The 21,374-nt window shown below is 44.5% G+C and overlaps 1 protein-coding gene across 1 annotated transcript in view; it reads left to right on the top strand.

Moving 5' to 3' along the window:
* The window catches only part of adamts3 (ADAM metallopeptidase with thrombospondin type 1 motif, 3), a 116,533-nt gene that overhangs the window by 45,436 nt on the left and 49,723 nt on the right, over nucleotides 1-21,374 (top strand). Inside the window, exons 6-10 of the mRNA XM_056418120.1 lie at nucleotides 5,574-5,657; nucleotides 8,066-8,222; nucleotides 17,050-17,155; nucleotides 20,937-21,080; nucleotides 21,236-21,368. Of these exons, the coding sequence (XP_056274095.1) occupies nucleotides 5,574-5,657; nucleotides 8,066-8,222; nucleotides 17,050-17,155; nucleotides 20,937-21,080; nucleotides 21,236-21,368 (624 nt within the window). The remainder of the gene's footprint in view (nucleotides 1-5,573; nucleotides 5,658-8,065; nucleotides 8,223-17,049; nucleotides 17,156-20,936; nucleotides 21,081-21,235; nucleotides 21,369-21,374) is intronic.

The following is a 21,374-nucleotide window of genomic DNA, read 5'->3' as shown; positions in this document are numbered from 1 at the left end:
ATGACTCTACTTCTCTCTTGATTTATTCCCTCAGTAAACATTGTAAACATGAGTTTATGTCTCAGTCTCTAGTTTCAAGTCTTCTTCTATACAGCATGATGTCATCATTTAGTACATGATGGTCATTTAGAGTCACATAGACCATAAAGCAGGGGATATATACATATATATATTTATTTTATTTTATATATAGATATTATTATTAATTGTTAACGTTTTTCTTATTATATATATATTATATATTATTATATATGATAATATATATATATATTATAAGAAAAACTTTTCTAAAAAAAATACATATATATATAAGAAAGAAAAAAGAAAAATATATATATTATAAGAAAAACATGAAAGGTTCAATTTAAGAAAAGAATATATATATATATATATATAATAAAGTACCCTTACAAATATATACATTTTTATATATATATTTTTTAAATATCTATATTTGTATACAGTATATATTCTGAGTCTACGTCTCAGTCCCCCCCCCCCCCCTCACCCACTCATTACCCTCTTCACCTCCTTATCACCTCCTCTCTCCATTCATACCCTCTCCCGCTCCCTCCTCAGAGGTTCTCCCGTGAACGTACGCTCTTGTGATTGTTGTTGTTGTTTGTTTGTGTTTATCGTCTACATCATGATGAAGAGAAGCCTTCACCACATTAAGGGCTTCGGTCCCAGAGACGCTGCAAAGGCTTCTGGGAGAATCAGTCTTCATATAAAGATCGGAGAACTGCGGGAACTCTTCTTGTTCTTGTTCTTCTTCTTCATTCTTCTTCTTCTTCTCCCTTCTTCTCCTCCTCCTCCTCCTCCTCCTCCTCTTGAGTGAAGATGATTCCCGGCTGCTGGCGTATCGGTTTCAGTCATTAGTGAACTCCATCTCTCCCGTCGGTTTTCCCTCTCGGCCGTTCAGAGATCAATCAGATCTCTGACGGAGAAGCTTCTGACAGAAACCGTTCCCCGCCACAATAAAAGCCCCCCGGTGAGAGTCTACGATCCGCCGACTCTCTCCGGACACGTCGATACCGGATAGAAGACGGTGCTGAGGAGTTTTAAGTTTGTCGAGCCGATAATCTGAATTTCTGTCGGAAGAATCGGAAGAAACAAAGATCAAATGTTGTGGTTATGCGTTCTTAAGTTTAATTGGTTTAAAACATCAAAGTAAAACTGAACTGGATCGAAAAGGCAGAAGATAAAAAAGATTAAGTCCACAATAGTCCCATGAAGAGGAGCTGGAGGCGGTTCCACTGACAGGTCTTCACTAATGAGTCCTTTTAGTGGGACTTAAAGAAGTCATGACTTTTATGGACCTCTGGTGGCGACGCGTGGGTACTGCAACTACATTGAAATATACACAGGGTTCGTACACTCATGTGGAACCTGGAAAAGTCATGGACATGTTTAGATCACTTTTCTAGGCCTGGAAACAATTCTCATACAATTTATTTTGGAAAATTCATGGACATTTTTATATTTCAAGGCCTGGAAAAGTCGTAATTTTTAAAACGCTTTGAAATTGTCATTGTTTAAATTCTACATCTTCTCACTTTTCACAAACTATTTCGTCATGGAAATTTGGTTTAATGTCCTGGAAGCCCATTGGTCCACATGTGTATGAACCCTGTATATAGTCATATATGCGTGAGCTGGAGGTAAACAACAACAACAACAACAACAAAAGAAACGACACGAGAGGCTGAACACAGCGAGACGACCGGCCTTCAGAAAGAGAGAGAGCGTGAGCGTTCTCCTCCTTTTCTTTTCAAAATAATGCACCCAGCTGGAACTCGGCTGGAGTCACGACCAGCTGATTGATGGCGAGGACAATAAAGCCCGTCAGAGGACGAGCTGCTGGAATATTCTCTTCCGTCCACCTCCTCGCTACCTCCTCTTTACCTCCTCTCTACCCCCTGTGTGGGAAACATTGGACATGTTGTGTAACGAGGCGGATGAACTCAGAACTCACTGGTCCAGAGAAGACGGAGCCCACGGCCGCAGACAAGCTCTTTTCATGGAGATGAGCGACGGCGGGGGGGGGGGGGGGGCGGACCGACGGCTCCCCGTGCGGTCAGTCGCTTAGCTGCATAACAGCAGTGATGAACACACACACACACACAGAAGTGTGTCACGCTGAGCCCGTGGAAAGGTCAGCTGTCAGTTGACTCCTTGTGCGTCGTGACATCTCTGCATAATTCACAATTAGAATTGAAGAACACAAAAGAAGGAAAGAAGGAATTCATTTATATTCTTTGTGCATTTTTCGCAAACCAAAACTTTCCCCTGGTGACCGTGATGGGCTCGCTCCTTCCTACCAGGTGTTGCGCAACAACGTTTAAGACCTCAGCTCCTGTCCACCCGTTAGCAGAGTGACATCTTAGCCCACCTAACCTACACTAGACATGATGGGTAACCGTAACTAACTCAATTACATCATAACGCTGCTCTGATCAATACTCTACTCTGATTGGTCAATTACGGCATACAACAGTCTGTTATCTCTTCATAATCGATCTGTTATCTCTTCATAACCCGTCTGTTATTTCTCAAGACTCTGTACACAATTTCTCGCAATAGAATAATTTTCAAATCAATAAAACTCTAAAATATTTAATATATATTATTGTCCAGATTCCTTGGCCTACACGAGTGTTCGTGGGCGCTTTTTGGTTTACGTAATAAATTATAATATCATTTGCCCTCTCTGCGTGTGTGTATATTTATATATATTTATTCGGGCTGTCAGCGTTAACGCGTTAATCTATGCGATTAATTTGGCCGTGTTAACGCACTAAAATATTTTAACGCAATTTTGTTTTGTTTTTTGTTTTTAAACCGCGGCAGTACGGTTTGACACTGTTTCCGTTTTTAAAACAATTATTTCTCCGCGAAAATAAGGAGCAGAAATCAGTTTAACTCGTGGATGAATCAGTCGGGTTTCCTCCTGCTCTCCTTCCTCCCGTCTCCCCCTCTGATACACAGAGGAACGAAGGGGCGACGTGTCGGGTGACGCGGCGCGGAAAGAACTCGTCACAGGAAACCTTCACCGTGATTTGTCAATCCGTTTGTCTGTCAACATTTCGGGAAAAAAACAACCAATGAACACTCAGTAAACCACAAAGGACCTCCCACCTCACAGGTGAGGCTCATTAGCAGCCTGTCAGTCAGAGAACCAGAGGACACGGCGAGGACAATGTGCCTCATTTCAGAGCTGAGATTGTTCTGGAATGTTTGATGTATAACACGTGGGGGTGTGTCACATGCAAAAGACTTTAAACGGTGAATTTAATTTATTCTGTAAAATGTATAAAATGCCCCCAGCCTCCAGAGGGTTAACGTGACATATTTGAATGTCAGTCAGTCACCAAGGCCACTGGTTCTGCTGCTGTTCAATGTTAAAGATGACAGGACCAATGGGGTCTCAATATACTTCTTTTTTTTTTACTAATCTGATGTTTCAGTGAAGAAACAATTTATCATCCACGATATTAAATCCCTCGATGGCACTGTATATGTAGGAGCCTCTTTGAAAACACAGCTCTGTGTGAAGTTTTGTCTTTAAAAAGAAGGAAAAAACTTTTAAGCGCGATTAATCGCGATTAATTAATCGCAATTTCAAAATGTGCGATTAATTAGTTACTTTTTTTTCATCGATTGACAGCCCTAATATTTATATATTTATATTTCTCTGCGCATGTATTTCCATAACAAGGTGAAGAGTTCACACAGAGTCCTTTAGAAACAGAACCCATCAGGGGACGTTTGATCCCTGGAGATGATGAATCCACACAAGGTCTGAGGAAGTAATGACATAAAAGGATGATGAAGACGAGGAGAAGACGAGAGAAGATTAGGAGAAGACGAGGTGAAGACGAGGAGAAGACGAGAGAAGATTAGGAGAAGACGAGGTGAAGACGAGGAGAAGACGAGAGAAGATTAGGAGAAGGCGAGGTGAAGACGAGGAGAAGACGAGGTGAAAACGAGGAGAAGACTAGGAGAAGACGTGATGAAGACGAGGAGAAGACAAGGAGAAGATTAGGAGAAGACTTGATGAAGACGAGGATAAGACAAGGAGAAGATTAGGAGAAGACTAGGTGAAGACGAGGAGAAGACGAGGTGAAGATTAGGAGAAGACTAGGTGAAGACGAAGAGAAGACGAGGTGAAGACGAGGAGAAGACGAGGTGAAAACGAGCGGAACACTCACACACAAAAACTCACACATGCACAACACTCACAAACACACTCACACACACACACACTCACACACACACACACACACATACACTCACACACACAAACACATTATTTCTACTCCTACGATGCGTCTCCGTGTCTCGGTGGAGCTCCATCGTGAGAGAGAGAGCTCCATCGAGAGAGAGAGAGCTCCATCGAGAGAGAGAGCTCCATCGTGAGAGAGAGAGCTCCATCGAGAGAGAGAGAGAGCTCCATCGTGAGAGTGAGAGCTCCATCATGAGAGAGAGAGCTCCATCGTGAGAGAGAGAGCTCCATCGTGAGAGTGAGCTCCATCGTGAGAGAGAGCTCCATCGAGAGAGAGAGAGCTCCATCGAGAGAGAGCTCCATCGTGAGAGTGAGAGCTCCATCATGAGAGTGAGAGCTCCATCGTGAGAGAGAGAGCTCCATCGTGAGAGAGAGAGCTCCATCGTGAGAGAGAGAGCTCCATCGAGAGAGAGAGAGCTCCATCGTGAGAGAGAGAGCTCCATCGAGAGAGAGAGAGCTCCATCGTGAGAGAGAGAGCTCCATCGTGAGAGAGAGCTCCATCGAGAGAGAGAGAGCTCCATCGTGAGAGAGAGAGCTCCATCGTGAGAGAGAGAGCTCCATCGTGAGAGTGAGAGCTCCATCATGAGAGAGAGAGCTCCATCGTGAGAGAGAGAGCTCCATCGAGAGAGAGAGAGCTCCATCGTGAGAGAGAGAGCTCCATCGTGAGAGAGAGAGCTCCATCGAGAGAGAGAGAGCTCCATCGTGAGAGAGAGAGCTCCATCGTGAGAGTGAGAGCTCCATCATGAGAGAGAGCTCCATCGAGAGAGAGAGAGCTCCATCGTGAGAGTGAGAGCTCCATCATGAGAGAGAGAGCTCCATCGAGAGAGAGAGAGAGCTCCATCGTGAGAGAGAGAGCTCCATCGTGAGAGAGAGAGCTCCATCGAGAGAGAGAGAGCTCCATCGTGAGAGAGCTCCACCACATTCTGCACACACTATACTCAGCTACACGGTTATTATGCTTGTCATAAAAAAAATTACGAAAACACTTTTATCATTTATTTTGCAAAAGTTAGAGATTTGAAAAAAACTATAACACCCAACGTTTTCCCACAAGTCTCACCAACGTGAATACATGTTTTATAAAGCATCTGTAAAAATAAATAAATATGTTTTTCCTTATAAAATATCACAATTTTAAGCTTAGGAGAGTTGCCGTTGCCAAAATCTCCAGGCAGGTTTCGTCCCTGCGGCCTCACGGAAAAACCTCTCTGGTGGCAATGCATTGTGGGTTTTGTGTGTCGGGCCGTATCGCTTAACGTACGCATCCCTCCCTCCCTCCCTCCCTCAGGTGAACGAGATCTACCACGACGAATCGCTGGGCGTCCACGTCAACGTGGTCCTGGTGAGGATGATCATGCTGGGCTACGCCAAGGTGAGTCCAAAGAACACCTGCATCCCATTGTGTCCGAGAGACGGTGGTCTGACACGGTACTGCAGCCGAGAGATAGTGGGCGGAGACGATACTGCAGCCGAGAGATAGTGGGCGGAGACGGTACTGCAGCCGAGAGATAGTGGGCGGAGACGGTACTGCAGCCGAGAGATAGTGGGCGGAGACGGTACTGCAGCCGAGAGATAGTGGGCAGAGACGGTACTGCAGCTGAGACATAGTGGGTGGAGACGGTACTGCAGCCGAGAGACAGAGGAACGCTCCTGCACATATCACGCGTTATTCAATGAATCATAAATAAAAACAGCTTTTGAAAAAAGAAATAAGGCTTTCCCCAAAGCCACGTCAACATAATAAAGCTGCTACATGACATTTCAAATGGAGGTAACAGATGGACAGTTTGGGCCTTTTGAAATTGTTTAGTTTTTAAACTTTGATTTAAAAAGCGGGAAGATGACGCAACGTAAAAAAAGCTCAGAATCCAATAATAATAACACTGAATTAATTTGACAGTGACGAGAAGATTGAAAGCGCAAAATGGAAACGCCAGAGAGAATAACAAATTAACTTCCCTCAAAAGGAAGAACGACGGCGCAAATAATCTACACGCACGAGGTCGCCGCAGCATTTTAAATATTCAACAACAATCGCAGATACAAATACCACCTTTATATAAATATTTATAATTGTGTGTGTGTATATATATATATTTTAACGTATTAAAGAATCATTAGTATGGATTCATTAGTATGGATTCATTAATATGGATTCATTAGTATGGATTCATTAGTATGGATTCATTAATATGGATTCATTAGTATGGGTTCATTAATATGGATTCATTAATATGGATTCATTAGTATGGGTTCATTAGTATGGATTCATTAATATGGTTTATTAGTATGGATTCATTAATATGGATTCATTAATATGGATTCATTCATATGGATTCATTAGTATGGATTCATTAATATGGATTCATATCAAAGGCTGAGTAGTTTGTAAAATGATAAGTTTGGATATTCACGTGCACACACCGATCGTCGTGAAGCACGTGCACAGCTCTCGTCTTCTGTTGCCGGTTAATTGATCCATCACCGTGGCAACCGGCAGGATTCTGACAGTGTGGATGTTTACTCGTATCAACACAAAGAAACCAGGCATAAAACCTCCAGTCAGACTAAAGTTTATAAAGATTTCTCTCCAAGGAGGAAACATGTTAACTAACTTACAGTCGTCTCTATTTTTCAGAAAAAGTATTTTTCAAACTCCAAAGTCATGAATAATGTGCCGTCTTTCCTCCATCGCCGTGATCTTAATAAAACACGTTGTTCTTACGTCGGTGTTTTATATTCAGATCATCTGAAGGCAGCCTGAACGCAGCATGCAAATCACTCCTCAACATCTGCCCTGTTGGGTGTGATTCATATCAAAGGCTCCAGACTCAACGTTAACATATTATTATTATTATCATTATGAAGCATCTGGACTGTTGACATGTTTAATGTTACTGCGGGAACAGGAAGTAAACGTCAGTCGTGTCTCTTTGGAACTTAAAAAAAAAATTATGATTACCACAGCGAGGGCAACAATGTATCTTCAGGGACACTCCACACGGCGGGTCAGCAGGGCCGCCTGTCAATCAGGGGATTGTGGGTTCAATCCCCGCCCGAGTCGATGTGTCCTTGAGCAAGGCACTTATCTCTGAGTCGTCTCCTGTGTCTATGGTGTGGCTAAATGATGTCACAATGTCCAGAAACCAAAACCCAGTCCATGTATTCCTCCATGTTCAGACTTCTTTATGAACGTGACTTCATGTTCTATTGATGAAACAGACGAGGCTCCGTCACCCAGCGTCTCTCTCTCTCCTTCTCTCTCTCTCTCTCCTTCTCTCTCTCTCACTCACTCTCTCTCTCGTCCTCGCTCATCGGCGGCGGCCACCGCGGCCTCGGAAAACCGTGAATGTCTCGCAGCGAGCTGTTTGTCAGAAAAAAAAGGATTATATAATACCTAGACAGGAATGTGATGGAGAGGCCAAACGATCATAAATGTCTTATTTCTAGAATGTTCTCCACAATATGTTTGGTCTGCTGATAGAAAACAAGTTAATTTACATGGTTCTCTCTGTCTCTGTCTCTCTCTCACCCCTCCTCTCCCCCATCCTCTCTTTCTCCACCCCCTCTCTCTCTTTCCCCCCTCTCCCTCTCCTCTCTCTCTCTCCCCCTCTCTCTCCCTCTACTCCCCCTCTCCCTTTCTCTCTCTCCCTTTCCTCCCTCTCTCTCTCGCTCTCTGTCTCTCTCCGTCTTTCTCTCCCCCTTTCTGTCCTTCTCTCTATCTCTCCCTCCCCCTCTCTCTCTATCTCTCCCTCTCCCCCCCGCCCTCCCTCCCATCAGTCCATCAGCCTGATAGAGAGAGGGAACCCGTCCCGCAGCCTGGAGAACGTGTGTCGCTGGGCCTTCGTGCAGCAGAAGGTCGACGCGGAGCACGCAGAGCACCACGACCACGCCATCTTCCTCACGCGCCAGGGCTTCGGCCCCACGGGGATGCAGGGTAAGCCCCGCCCACAATCGCTGACATGGCACCCCCCTCGTCCTTTGCCCTTCTCTCTCTCTCTTCCCTTCTTTTGTCTTTACCAATTTTCATCCGCTCGTGCCGATCACACGTAGAGAAGAAAAGATGGCCGCTCCGGCTCCGCCTCTGTCCCCTCGGCCAATCAGAAAGCCTCTTTGTATCATTTATCAAACGAGCCGACGAGATCGGCTCCTTTCCCTTCATCTGTATTCTTGAGGATGAAACCTGGAGAAAAAAGTTTGGAGGCTTGAAGAAATCCAGAGTTCTATCGACCCACTTCCTGTTTCCTCCTCAGCTGAAGAGACCCGAGAGACTTAACTGAAGGAAATCAATGAAAGAGAGAGAGAGAAGGAGAGAAAGGTAGGGAGAGGGAGAGATAAGGAGAGAGAGGTAGGGAGAGGGGGAGGGGGAGAGAGAAAGGGAGAGACAGAGAGGGGTAGAAGCGAAGAGAGAGAGAGATAAGGAGAGAGAGAGAAAAAGAGGTAGGGAGAGAGAAGGAGAGAGGTAGGTAGAGAGAGGGGGAGGGGGAGAAGGGATTCAAGATTCAAGATTCAAGATGTTTTATTTGTCACATACACACACAGGGTGTGCAGTGAAATGAAAGTGGCAATGCTCAGCAGGAATGTGCAAGGGCAACAAGTACACACTATTTACAATAAAAAACAACACAATATTTACAGTACAATAATTACACTAAGTGTGTGTGTGTGTGTGTGTGTGCCTAAGAGGGGCAGTTGTGTGGGTCTATGTGGGGGTCCTGGTGAGGTCGGAGTTCACAGTCCTGATGGCCTGAGGAAAGAAACTCCGTCTCAGTCTCTCTGTTCTTGCAGCGTGACTACGGAGGCGCCTGCCTGACCGCAGCAGCTGAAACAGTCTGTTGTTGGGGTGGTGAGGATCCTTCATGATCCTGCCGGCTCTGGTTCTGCACCTCCTGGTGTACAAGTCCTGCAGGGTGGGGAGTGTAGTTCCAATAGTGCGCTCAGCCGAACGCACTACTCTCTGCAGAGCCTTCCTGTCCTGAGCGGAGCAGTTGCCAAACCAGGCTGTGATGCTTCCCGTCAGGACGCACTCTACAGCTCCAGAGTAGAAGGACTGAAGGATCCTCTGGGAAACTTTAAATTTCCTCAGCTGCCTGAGGTGGTAGAGGCGCTGCCTTGCCTTTCTCACCAGAGTGTCTGTGTTCGTTGACCATGTCAGATCCTCGGTGATGTGGACTCCCAGGTATTTATACCTGCTCACCCTCTCCACAGTAGTCCCGTTAATCCCCAGTGGTGAGTACGTCCTCTGTTGTTGTACCCTCCTAAAGTCCACAATCAGCTCCTTAGTTTTGGTGACATTCATGAGGAGGCTGTTGTCCTGGCACCAGAGTGACAGATCAGCAACTTCCTCCAGGTAGGCCTTCTCGTCGTTGTCGGAGATCAGGCCCACCACCACTGTGTCATCCGCAAACTTGATGATGGTGTTGAGCTGAACCTGGCCACACAGTCATGTGTGTACAGGGAGTACAGTAGGGGCTGAGGACGCAACCCTGGGGATCCTGTGTTCAGGGTGAGGGGTTTGAGGTGTGTCTGCCCACCCTGACCACCTGTGGCCTGGCGGTCAGGAAGTCCAGGATCCAAGCACACAGGGGGTGTTCAGTCCCAGCTCAATCAGCTTGCCGCCAGTCTGGAGGGACTATGGTGTTGAAAGCTGAACTATAATCAATGAACAGCAGTCTCACATAGCCCCCTCTGGCTGTCCAGATGAGAGAGTGTGGTGTGCAGTACCTGGGAGACAGCATCATCCGTGGATCTGTTTGGGCGATAAGCAAACTGCAGCGGGTCCATGGAGGAAGGGAGGAAGGCGCAGATGTAGTCCTTTATCAGCCTCTCAGCATTTCATGACCACCGAGGTGAGGGCCACCGGTCGGTAGTCATTCATACATGCTGGAGAAGCATTCTTGGGCACAGGGACAATAGTGGATCTCTTGAAGCAGGCGGGGACCACGGACTCAGCCAGGGAGAGGTTGAATATTGTGGTGAACACTGGAGCTAGCTGGTTAGCACAGGTCTTCAGTACTCGCCCAGATATGCCATCTGGACCTGCAGCTTTCCTGGTGTTCACCCTCAACAGAGCCCTCCTCACACTGTGCTCGGTCACAGAGAGTGTGTGTTCATCCCCAGCGGTAGAACTCACCTCGGCTACACTAACGGTGTTGTTGTTAGCCGGCGAGCTAGCGCTGTTGTTGCTAGCCTCAAACCGTGCATAAAATGAGTTCAGGTCATCCGCTAGGGATGCGTCGGCACTCACCATAGCGCGGGGTCTGCTCTGGTAGTCTGTGATAGTCCGTAGCCCCTGCCATAGGCGCCTGGTGTCGCGCTGCTCCATCTGTGATTCCACTCTGTCTCGGTACCTCCTCTTGGCCTCCTTCACCGCCCTCCTCAGTCCATAGACCGCTGCCTTGTAGGGAGAGGGGAAGAGAGAGAGAGAAAGGGGGGACAGAGATGGGGAGAGAGAGAAAGAGAGGGGGAGGGGGGGAGAGAAGAAGAGATATAGGGAGGGAGAGAGGGGAAGGGGGGAGAGAGGGATAAAGCTTTTTATTGTTTTAATTGTTTTTATTGTCTCAACTGAACTTTAAGTGAATAATTTCTTCCCGTATTGAGTTGTTATATTTATCGGCCACTAGGGGGCGTTTAATAAAAATACTCTTCTGCTTCATCTCATTACAATCTAAATCCATTGGGGAGGAAATATCCAATAAAGCCAATCAATTATGGCCCCTCCCACCTGGAGCCAGCCAATCCGAGAGGCCGGACGTGAACCCGCCTCCCCTCTAAAGACAGCCTCGTTACTTTTAATCAGCCACACTTTATTTTTAGCCGCCATTCACAAAAGGCGTTAAAGTTTGGCGCCCGCGGTCGAGATAAACGGAGAGATGACAGGTCTTTAAAACTCCGTCCCACAAACGAGCTCCGAGAGCACGGCTCGCTTCTGATTGGCTCGTGGGAACAAATCAATATGAGAACATGTGAACCATCCACTCTACAGGGTTACCCGCCCCCCTCTCCACGGAACCTGGTCCCTCCTGTTTGACCTCCTGCAGCATAGAGGAGATTTATTCTGGATTTATTATTATTTCTACCTGTAACATTGATGTCATTCATTTATTCATACCGAGGGAGCGATTCCTTTTAATATTACAGGCAGCGATGGGAATATCAGTGATGTGGGACTGACTGGTTATTATATCGATGAACTCCTTTTTATCGCAATATAAATGTGAAAGAAAATGTCACAATATCGTATTCTCACTACGCAATTACCTCAGCCAAGATAATTCAGAATAACAATATTATAAGATCTTTTTTTCATATTTTTTCCTTCTTTGGTTTATTTGATAAGTGACAGGTCACATTAATAAAAACATATATGTTCATATATATACACTACCGTTCAAAAGTTTGGGATCACCCAGACAATTTCGTGTTTTCCATGAAAACTCACACTTTTATTTATCAAATGAGTTGCAAAATGTATAGAAAATATAGTCAAGACATTGACAAGGTTAGAAATAATGATTTGTATTTGAAGTATTAATTTTTTTCTTCAAACTTTGCTTTCGTCAAAGAATGCTCCTTTTGCAGCAATTACAGCATTGCAGACCTTTGGCATTCTAGCTGTTAATTTGTTGAGGTAATCTGTTGAAATTTCACCCCACGCTTCCTGAAGCACCTGCCACAAGTTGGATTGGCTTGATGGGCACTTCTTGCGGACCATACGGTCAAGCTGCTCCCACAACAGCTCAATGGGTTTGAGATCTGGTGACTGTGCTGGCCACTCCATTACAGACAGCATCCCAGCTGCCTGCTTCTTCCCTAAATAGTTCTTGCACAATTTGGAGGTGTGCTTTGGGTCATTGTTCTGTTGGAGGAGGAAATTGGCTCCAATCAAGCGCTGCCCACAGGGTATGGCATGGCGTTGCAAAATGGAGTGATAGCCTTCCTTATTTAAAATCCCTTTTACCTGGTACAAATCTCCCACTTTACCAGCACCAAAGCAGCCCCAGACCATCACATTACCTCCACCATGCTTGACAGATGGTGTCAGGCACTCTTCCAGCATCTTTTCACCTGTTCTGCGTCTCACAAATGTTCTTCTGTGTGATCCAAACACCTCAAACTTGGATTCATCTGTCCATAACACCTTTTCCAATCTTCCTCTGTCCAATGCCTGTGTTCTTTTGCCCATACCAATCTTTTCTTTTATTGGCCAGTCTCAGATATGGCTTTTTCTTTGCCACTCTGCCTAGAAGGCCAGCATCCCGGAGTCGCCTCTTCACTGTCGACGTTGACACTGGCGTTATGGGTACCATTTAAAGAAGCTGCCAGTTGAGGACCTGTGAGGCATCTATTTCTCAAACTAGAGACTCTAATGTACTTGTCTTCTTGCTGAGTTGTGCACCGGGGCCTCCCACTTCTCTTTCTGCTCTGGTTAGAGCCCGTTTGTGCTGTTCTCTGAAGGGAGTAGTACACACCGCTGTAGGAAATTTTCAGTTTCTTTGCAATTTCTCGCATGGAATAGCCTTCATGTCTAAGAACAAGAATAGACTGGCGAATTTCACATGAAAGTTCTTTTTTTCTGGCCATTTTGAGAGTCTTATCGAACCCACAAATGTGATGCTCCAGATAATCAACTAGCTCAAAGGAAGGCCAGTTTTATAGCTTCTCTCATCAGCAAATCAGTTTTCAGCTGTGCTAACATAATTGCACAAGGGTTTTCTAATCATCCATTAGTCTTCTAAGGCGATTAGCAAACACAATGTACCATTAGAACACTGGAGTGATAGTTGATGGAAATGGGCCTCTATACACCTATGGAGATATTTCATTAGAAACCAGACGTTTCCACCTAGAATAGTCATTTACCACATTAACAATGTATAGAGTGTATTTCTAATTGATTTAATGTTATCTTCATTGAAAAAAACAATGCTTTTCTTTGAAAAATAAGGACATTTCTAAGTGATCCCAAACTTTTGAACGGTAGTGTATATATATATATATAATAGTATATATAAATATATTATATATATATATAAAATATAAATATATAATAATATATTGTATATAATAATACATTTATATACAAATATATATGTATAATAATATATATATATATTTATATATATTATTATATATATATATACAATATCCGTCTCCGTGATATGACTCTCTGTTACATCAGCTGTTGGGAGGGATGAGCCAATAGGTGAAAATCAATCAAATATCATAATCCCCCCAATCCCCAGTGGGCCTCGCTCATAAGCGACATAAAGACGTGGTGATTGGTTCGTGGACTCCCGTAGGACGCCGTCAATCAGAGGCGTGTTGAGCCAAGGACCCAACGCGCCACACCAAAACCAATCCCCCATCTCTGCATCGCACCGAGCAGGCAATAAGGAGGTTGATGGGAAACGTTGATGGGGAAGATGGAGCTTCCATGAATAGATAAATCACTCCTCCATCAAAACAAACATGGACACATGCTCCCCCCTCACCCCCGGAGCTCTCCTCAAGGATGAGATCCTCGCTACAGGGTGGCTACCGTTAGTTACAAGGTGACTACCGTTGGTTACAAGGTGACTACCGTTTGCTACAAGGTGACTACCGTTGGTTACAAGGTGACTACCGTTAGCTACAAGGTGACTACCGTTTGCTACAAGGTGACTACCATTAGCTACAAGGTGACTACCGTTAGCTACAAGGTGACTACCGTTAGCTACAAGGTGACTACCGTTAGCTACAAGGTGACTACCGTTGGTTACAAGGTGACTACTGTTGGTTACAAGGTGACTACCGTTGGTTACAAGGTGACTACCGTTGGTTACAAGGTGACTACCGTTTGCTACAAGGTGACTACCGTTGGTTACAAGGTGACTACCGTTAGCTACAAGGTGACTACCGTTGGTTACAAGGTGACTACCGTTGGTTACAAGGTGACTACCGTTAGCTACAAGGTGACTACCGTTGGTTACAAGGTGACTACCGTTGGTTACAAGGTGACTACCGTTGGTTACAAGGTGACTACCGTTAGCTACAAGGTGACTACCGTTGGTTACAAGGTGACTACCGTTGGTTACAAGGTGACTACCGTTAGCTACAAGGTGACTACCGTTGGTTACAAGGTGACTACCGTTAGCTACAAGGTGACTACCGTTGCTTACAAGGTGACTACCGTTGGTTACAAGGTGACTACCGTTAGCTACAAGGTGACTACCGTTAGCTACAAGGTGACTACCGTTAGCTACAAGGTGACTACCGTTGGTTACAAGGTGACTACCGTTAGCTACAAGGTGACTACCGTTGGTTACAAGGTGACTACCGTTAGCTACAAGGTGACTACCGTTAGCTACAAGGTGACTACCGTTGGTTACAAGGTGACTACCGTTAGCTACAAGGTGACTACCGTTAGCTACAAGGTGACTACCGTTGGTTACAAGGTGACTACCGTTAGCTACAAGGTGACTACCGTTGGTTACAAGGTGACTACCGTTGGTTACAAGGTGACTACCGTTAGCTACAAGGTGACTACCGTTAGCTACAAGGTGACTACCGTTGGTTACAAGGTGACTACCGTTGGTTACAAGGTGACTACCGTTAGCTACAAGGTGACTACCGTTAGCTACAAGGTGACTACCGTTAGCTACAAGGTGACTACCGTTAGCTACAAGGTGACTACCGTTGGTTACAAGGTGACTACCGTTGGTTACAAGGTGACTACCGTTGGTTACAAGGTGACTACCGTTAGCTACAAGGTGACTACCGTTGGTTACAAGGTGACTACCGTTGGTTACAAGGTGACTACCGTTTGCTACAAGGTGACTACCGTTAGCTACAAGGTGACTACCGTTAGCTACAAGGTGACTACCGTTGGTTACAAGGTGACTACCGTTGGTTACAAGGTGACTACCGTTGGTTACAAGGTGACTACCGTTAGCTACAAGGTGACTACCGTTGGTTACAAGGTGACTACCGTTAGCTACAAGGTGACTACCGTTGGTTACAAGGTGACTACCGTTAGCTACAAGGTAACTACCGTTAGCTACAAGGTGACTACCGTTAGCTACAAGGTGACTACCGTTAGCTACAAGGTGACTACCGTTAGCTACAAGGTGACTACCGTTGGTTACAAGGTGACTACCGTTAGCTACAAGGTGACTACCGTTGGCTACAAGGTGACTACCATTGGTAACAAGGTGACTACCATTGGTTACAAGGTGACTATTGTTCGTTAGCTACAAGGTGGCTACCATTAGCTACAAAGTGACTACCGTAGGCTACGAGGTGGCTACCGTTAGCTACAAAGAGACTACCGTAGGCTACAAGGTGGCTACCGTTAGCTACAAGGTGGCAACCACCTGAAGTCAATATGGGGGTGGGGGGGTGGGGGGACTCATCCCCCTTGTTAGCCTTCCATCCCCTTGCAATCGCCTCACAGCCCACGGGTTGTTTAGTTTATATATTTATTCATAAATATATATATATATATATATAAAATCCATATTTAGATGTAGACACATATATATACATATATATATATATTTACTACATGTATCATTGCTGGAACAAAAGAATAATCTCCTCGAGCAGCCACCAACACATGGGAGAACAAATCCACAATGCACTGATAATAATCTATACTTCAGCTATCTGTGTATTCATCTTACCAAAGATCTAATGGGAAAGGAAGAAAGAGCTATATATATACACTACCGTTCAAAAGTTTGGGGTCACTTAGAAATGTCTTTATTTTTCAAAGAAAAGCACTGTTTTTTCAATAAAGATAACATTAATCAAAAATACCCACTATACATTGTTAATGTGGTAAATGACTATTCTAGGTGGAAACGTCTGGTTTCTAATGAAATATCTCCATAGGTGTATAGAGGCCCATTTCCATCAACGATCACTCCAGTGTTCTAATGGTACATTGTGTTTGCTAATCGCCTTAGAAGACTAATATCTGATTAGAAAACCCTTGTGCAATTATGTTAGCACAGCTGAAAACAGTTATGCTGGTGATATAAGCTATACAACTGGCCTTCCTTTGAGCTTAAAGTTTGAAGAACAAAATTAATACCTCAAATATTAATCATTATTTCTAACCTTGTCAATGTCTTGACTATATTTTCTATTCAATTTTCAATTCATTTGATAAATAAAAGTGAGTTTTCATGGAAGACACGAAATTGTCTGGATGACCCCAAACTTTTGAACGGTAGTGTATATATATATCTGTATATATATATATATACAGATATATAGCTCTTTCAGCCAGATGTTCTCCCTGATATAGACATTTTGCAGAGGTCTTTTGTCTCTTCATCTCTCAGAGTTATCTCCATGCGGATAGAGGCGACGATGAAAGTAAATTATTCTTTATTATATTTGAGTTTTAAAGACCACTGAGTGGGAGAGAGGGGCTCTAACACACGGTTCAGACTCCACACGGTTGAACTTTGAGTTCCTTTGTTTGCACTCACATATAAATCTCGATCCACTGAGGACTGAAGAGGGGAGGACCGGCACTTTAAAGCTTTTGATTTTAATTTTCCAGTCTCACGATTGTGTAACTTTCAAGGGAAGGTTGGCCCAAAGCCGATGGGTCCCCCCTGATCCCTCCACCAGTTAGACTCTAATATGATACACGTAGGTGACGAGGTGGACGTTATTCAGCCATAATGTCCCACAGCTGTTTACTTTGATCTAAGCGTTCCAATAGGATCCTTCAGGCGGACCTCATGACTCCTCCCTCCTCTCTCCTCCAGGTTACGCCCCTGTCACTGGGATGTGCCACCCGGTCCGGAGTTGCACCCTCAACCACGAAGACGGCTTCTCCTCGGCCTTCGTCGTGGCCCACGAGACCGGACACGTGTAGGTTTATTTATTCTTTAAAATATAAATATCTACGTCTACGTCAATATAATCCACGCTTAGCCGCACTTAATTAAAAACCACTCATAACAATATCTAAGCAAAACATAATTCATGTCTTAATGATTTGAATTCTTTATTTTTAGCTTTTTTTATTTGTTGGACTGGTTTGAGCTCTTATCCCAGAAGAAGAGGTGGTTATTCTGGATTTAATAACCGCTATATCTGACAATAATAAAGTTAAAGAATAACTTAATGTCAAGAAAACACAATAGGGAGGTGTTAATATGTTCAGTATGTACAGTTTTCATATTGCACATGATGAGTGGAGTGAGGTCGTGTTTAATTAATTAAATTACACTCATTTTGCTATTTAATACATTTTAAAGCACTAAGTGGCAACACATGTGCATCCTGGTACTATTTGAGAAGCTTAGCAGAGACTCAGTGGCCTCCTCAGACCGTCTCATTGGCTGTCAGAGGAGGGGGGGGGTGACATTAAAGAGGAACAAACAACAACAACAAAGAGGGAAGATGTCAACAAGATGAAAGACACGCAGTGACAACAAAATAAAAGACCATCTGACACCACAATATGTGAGTGAGGGATAACACGGGAGAGTGATGTATGGAAGAGTGATGGATGGAAGAGTGATGGATGGAAGAGTGATGGATGGAAGAGTGATGTATGGAAGAGTGATGGATGGAAGAGTGATGGATGGAAGAATGATGGATGGAAGAGTGATGGATGGAAGAGTGATATTGTTCTTCTCAAGGAGAAACAGAGTAAGGTATATGATATGTGAATATCAAAACGTATCAATATCTCTCTTCTTGATTAATTAATTGAAACATAGTTATGAATATAATATAACATTTTAGCCATCAAATCCCTCGAAATCCCAAACACACGGGTCCTAAAGTATCAGTATTGTTTAGAAATAAATAAATAAAATGGCCTCATGCTATTTCAACCTAAAGAACTATTATTTTACATTATTTTTCAAACTAAAACTAAAACTCTACGCTGTTGTTTTAAGACATGTTTTTTTTTCTTAACTCTTTTTAATTTCTTACTCATAACACTGCTTTCCCCGAAACACCACTGCCTCACAACGCCTCCACATTTGGGGATGTGGGGCTTAAGACATTGTTTTTTTTTCTTAACTTTTTTTGTTAACTTTTTTCTTTGTTTGTGTCCCACGTGAAAGCAAAACTTCAAATGTTATTGAACTTCTGAACTTTTCACCACCGCAGGGTTTGAGGTGTTTGTACACTAATTGAAATATTATATTATAGTTAATTTCTGCCATCGAATCCCCTGAAATCCCAAATACACGAAAGTATCAGTATTGTTAAAACATTTTTTTAAAGGAAAATAGCCTTGTGCTATTTAAACCAACAAAACTAACATTTTACATTCTTTTTCAAACTAAAACAAGATGTTTAAACTCTACGCTATTGTTGTAAGACATAGTTTGTTTTTTCTTCACTTTTTTTACTCTTTTTAACTTTCACCGAGGTGACCGATGTTTGTGTCACGTGAAAGCAAAAAGTTCACTCCGACTTAAAATATTCTTAAAGTTCTGGACTTTAATACCGGGATGTTTGAGGGGATTGAATTGAACCACAGTTATCCATTCCATCCATTATCCATACCGCTTATCCTCATTAGGGTCGCGGGGCGCTGGAGCCGATCCCAGCTGACAGGGCGAAGGCAGGGGACACCCTGGACAGGCCGCCAGTCCATCCAGGGCTCACAGAGAGACAGACAACCATTCACTCTCACATTCACACCTATGGGCAATTTAGACATCAATTAACCTGACTGCATGTCTTTGGACTGTGGGAGGAAGCCGGAGAACCCAGAGGGAACCCACGCTGCCACGGGGAGAACATGCAAACTCCACACAGAAGGACCGCCCAGACCGGGAATTTAACCCACGGCCCTTTTGCTGTGAGGCGACAGTGCTAGCCACTACACCACCGTGCAGCCCAAGAAAAAAAAGGAAGTGTTTCCAAAGATGCTTTTTAAATAAAATTATTCTTATTACCCAATCACGACCTTCAGAGCGGCATAAAAGCATTACCACGATTATCTTATTGGTCAATAAAGAGATTATTCTATTAATTTTTAAACATCTGCAGGAATATCATCGTGTCAGCATTAAACTACAGGAGCAAAAGGCTTTAAATCTCAATTAATATTTGAGGACTTGCACAGCAGCTTCTTCTGGAAGGAGCCGAGCATGAAGACGAGCGATGCTCGTGGTGAGTGGAGCCGGGTCCAATTATTTTTCTCAAGTAGAATATGTTTATTCTCTATAAACCCCAAAAATTCAACGAGCGCAGCTACCGGTAGATTATAAAAAAGAAAATCATAAACCGCTCAGCAACGTTTCTTTTGTTGTTGTTTTTTATCTTTGTGAAGGCACTTTTTATCAAAGTGGAACATCAACACAAAATAAATGTTCATTCCTCCCAAAAGTTGGCTGGGATTGATCCCGGTGATATATTCTGTTTTATAACAAAAACTTTTTTAAAGTTTGAAAGTTTTCTCCTGATTTTTTGGAGAAAAAAAATCCACAACTCTCGAGTCCACTGACTAGTTCTCTCTGAAACTTCCCAAAACATCACATTAAGGATGGTTATGTTGTCTTTTATTTGAAAGGCTCCCCACTGGGTAAGCCCCGCCTTGGGATTGGCGACCAATCACAAGCGACAACCCGTGACTCCGCTGTCCGTTCTCCAATAAAAGCTCAAAATGTCCTCGGGACATTAAGAGATGGACGTGACTCAAGGTGCGTTCACACCAAAAGCGATGCGATTTTTTCGCGCGACTGAATCCCATGAAAAGTCAACGTACAGACGCGTGTGGCTGCGATAGACGCGATAGTTTTCTGGGCGGCGAGTTTGGGGGCGACGCAATGTGGGCGACGCGTTTACAGCGGCGTGTTTTCAGCTGCGCAATTTTCGCCCCTAGTTGAAATATTTCAACTTTGAGACGTTCATCTCGCAACTCGGGCCAATCAACTCTCAAGTTGCTCTGTGCGTCATCGCTGTCCCGCCACTGTTGAATCAGAACAAGACGGACAATAATGTTATGAACACAATAACATATATTATATATAATAATGTTATGAACACAATAACAGCGTTTAGATGTTCCGCTCTCGTAGCGCTGGAAGCGGAAGTCTTTCAGACGTAACAGTAACTTCATCGGTGAAAGTGACCGAGCTGAGTGAGCCTACGGGTGATGTCATCAACCCAAACACGAGGGCGTTAGTGTGTGGGATGTCCACAACAAGTATAAAGCAGAACTAGTGGTTAGTTATTCCGTGGTGGATGAAGGAGATAATAACGGTCTTTACGGGGACGAGACACAGAGATAAGCCCCGCCCCTCGCGGAGCTTCTCGATGCTTATGTCGTGAACACGGCAAATGGTCGAGCGAGTAAACTCACGCGTTTTGGGCCACGGACGCGAAAAAATCCATGGCTACACCGTCCATGGGCTGCCCATCGGCTACACACTCCATGGGCTACAGCCTCATGGGCTACACCCTCCATGGGCTACACCCTCAGTCCTGGTTCTAGTCCTTCCTGGTTCCTGTAGGACCTCTAGAAAGAAGCCAGTCGTTTTCCAGTCTTTCAAACGTCTGAAGCTGATTTTCTGGAAACCTCTCGGGCATCAAAGTGTCTCCATCCTCTGCGGTTCTGTTGTTGTTGTTGTTGTTGTTGTTGTTGTGAACATCTGCTGCTGGTCTCTCTCTGTGTACACAGGTTGGGGATGGAGCACGACGGCCAAGGCAACCGCTGCGGGGACGAGACGGCAATGGGCAGCGTGATGGCTCCTCTGGTGCAGGCGGCGTTCCACCGGTACCACTGGTCCATGTGCAGCGGCCAGGAACTGAAGAGATACATCCAGTGAGTCCACGGGTTCACGGGTCCACAGGTTCACGGCTCCACGAGCCCATGAGTCCATGAGCCCACGAGTCATACCCAAACTACAAAGGGTGTAGCTCTGCAACCACAACAGCTATTTGAAATATCTGTATCCCCTCCCCCCCCCCCCCCCACAGCACGTACGACTGCCTCCTGGACGACCCCTTCAAGCACGACTGGCCGCAGCTGCCCGACCTCCCCGGCATCAACTACTCCATGGACGAGCAGTGCCGCTTCGACTTCGGGGTGGGGTACAAGATCTGCACCTCGGTGAGT

This window comes from Pseudoliparis swirei, chromosome 7, assembly GCF_029220125.1.
Source record: "Pseudoliparis swirei isolate HS2019 ecotype Mariana Trench chromosome 7, NWPU_hadal_v1, whole genome shotgun sequence".
Lineage (NCBI taxonomy): Eukaryota > Metazoa > Chordata > Actinopteri > Perciformes > Liparidae > Pseudoliparis > Pseudoliparis swirei.
The sequence above is the reverse complement of the archived record's forward strand: the minus strand, read 5'-3'. Positions and strand labels throughout refer to the sequence as shown.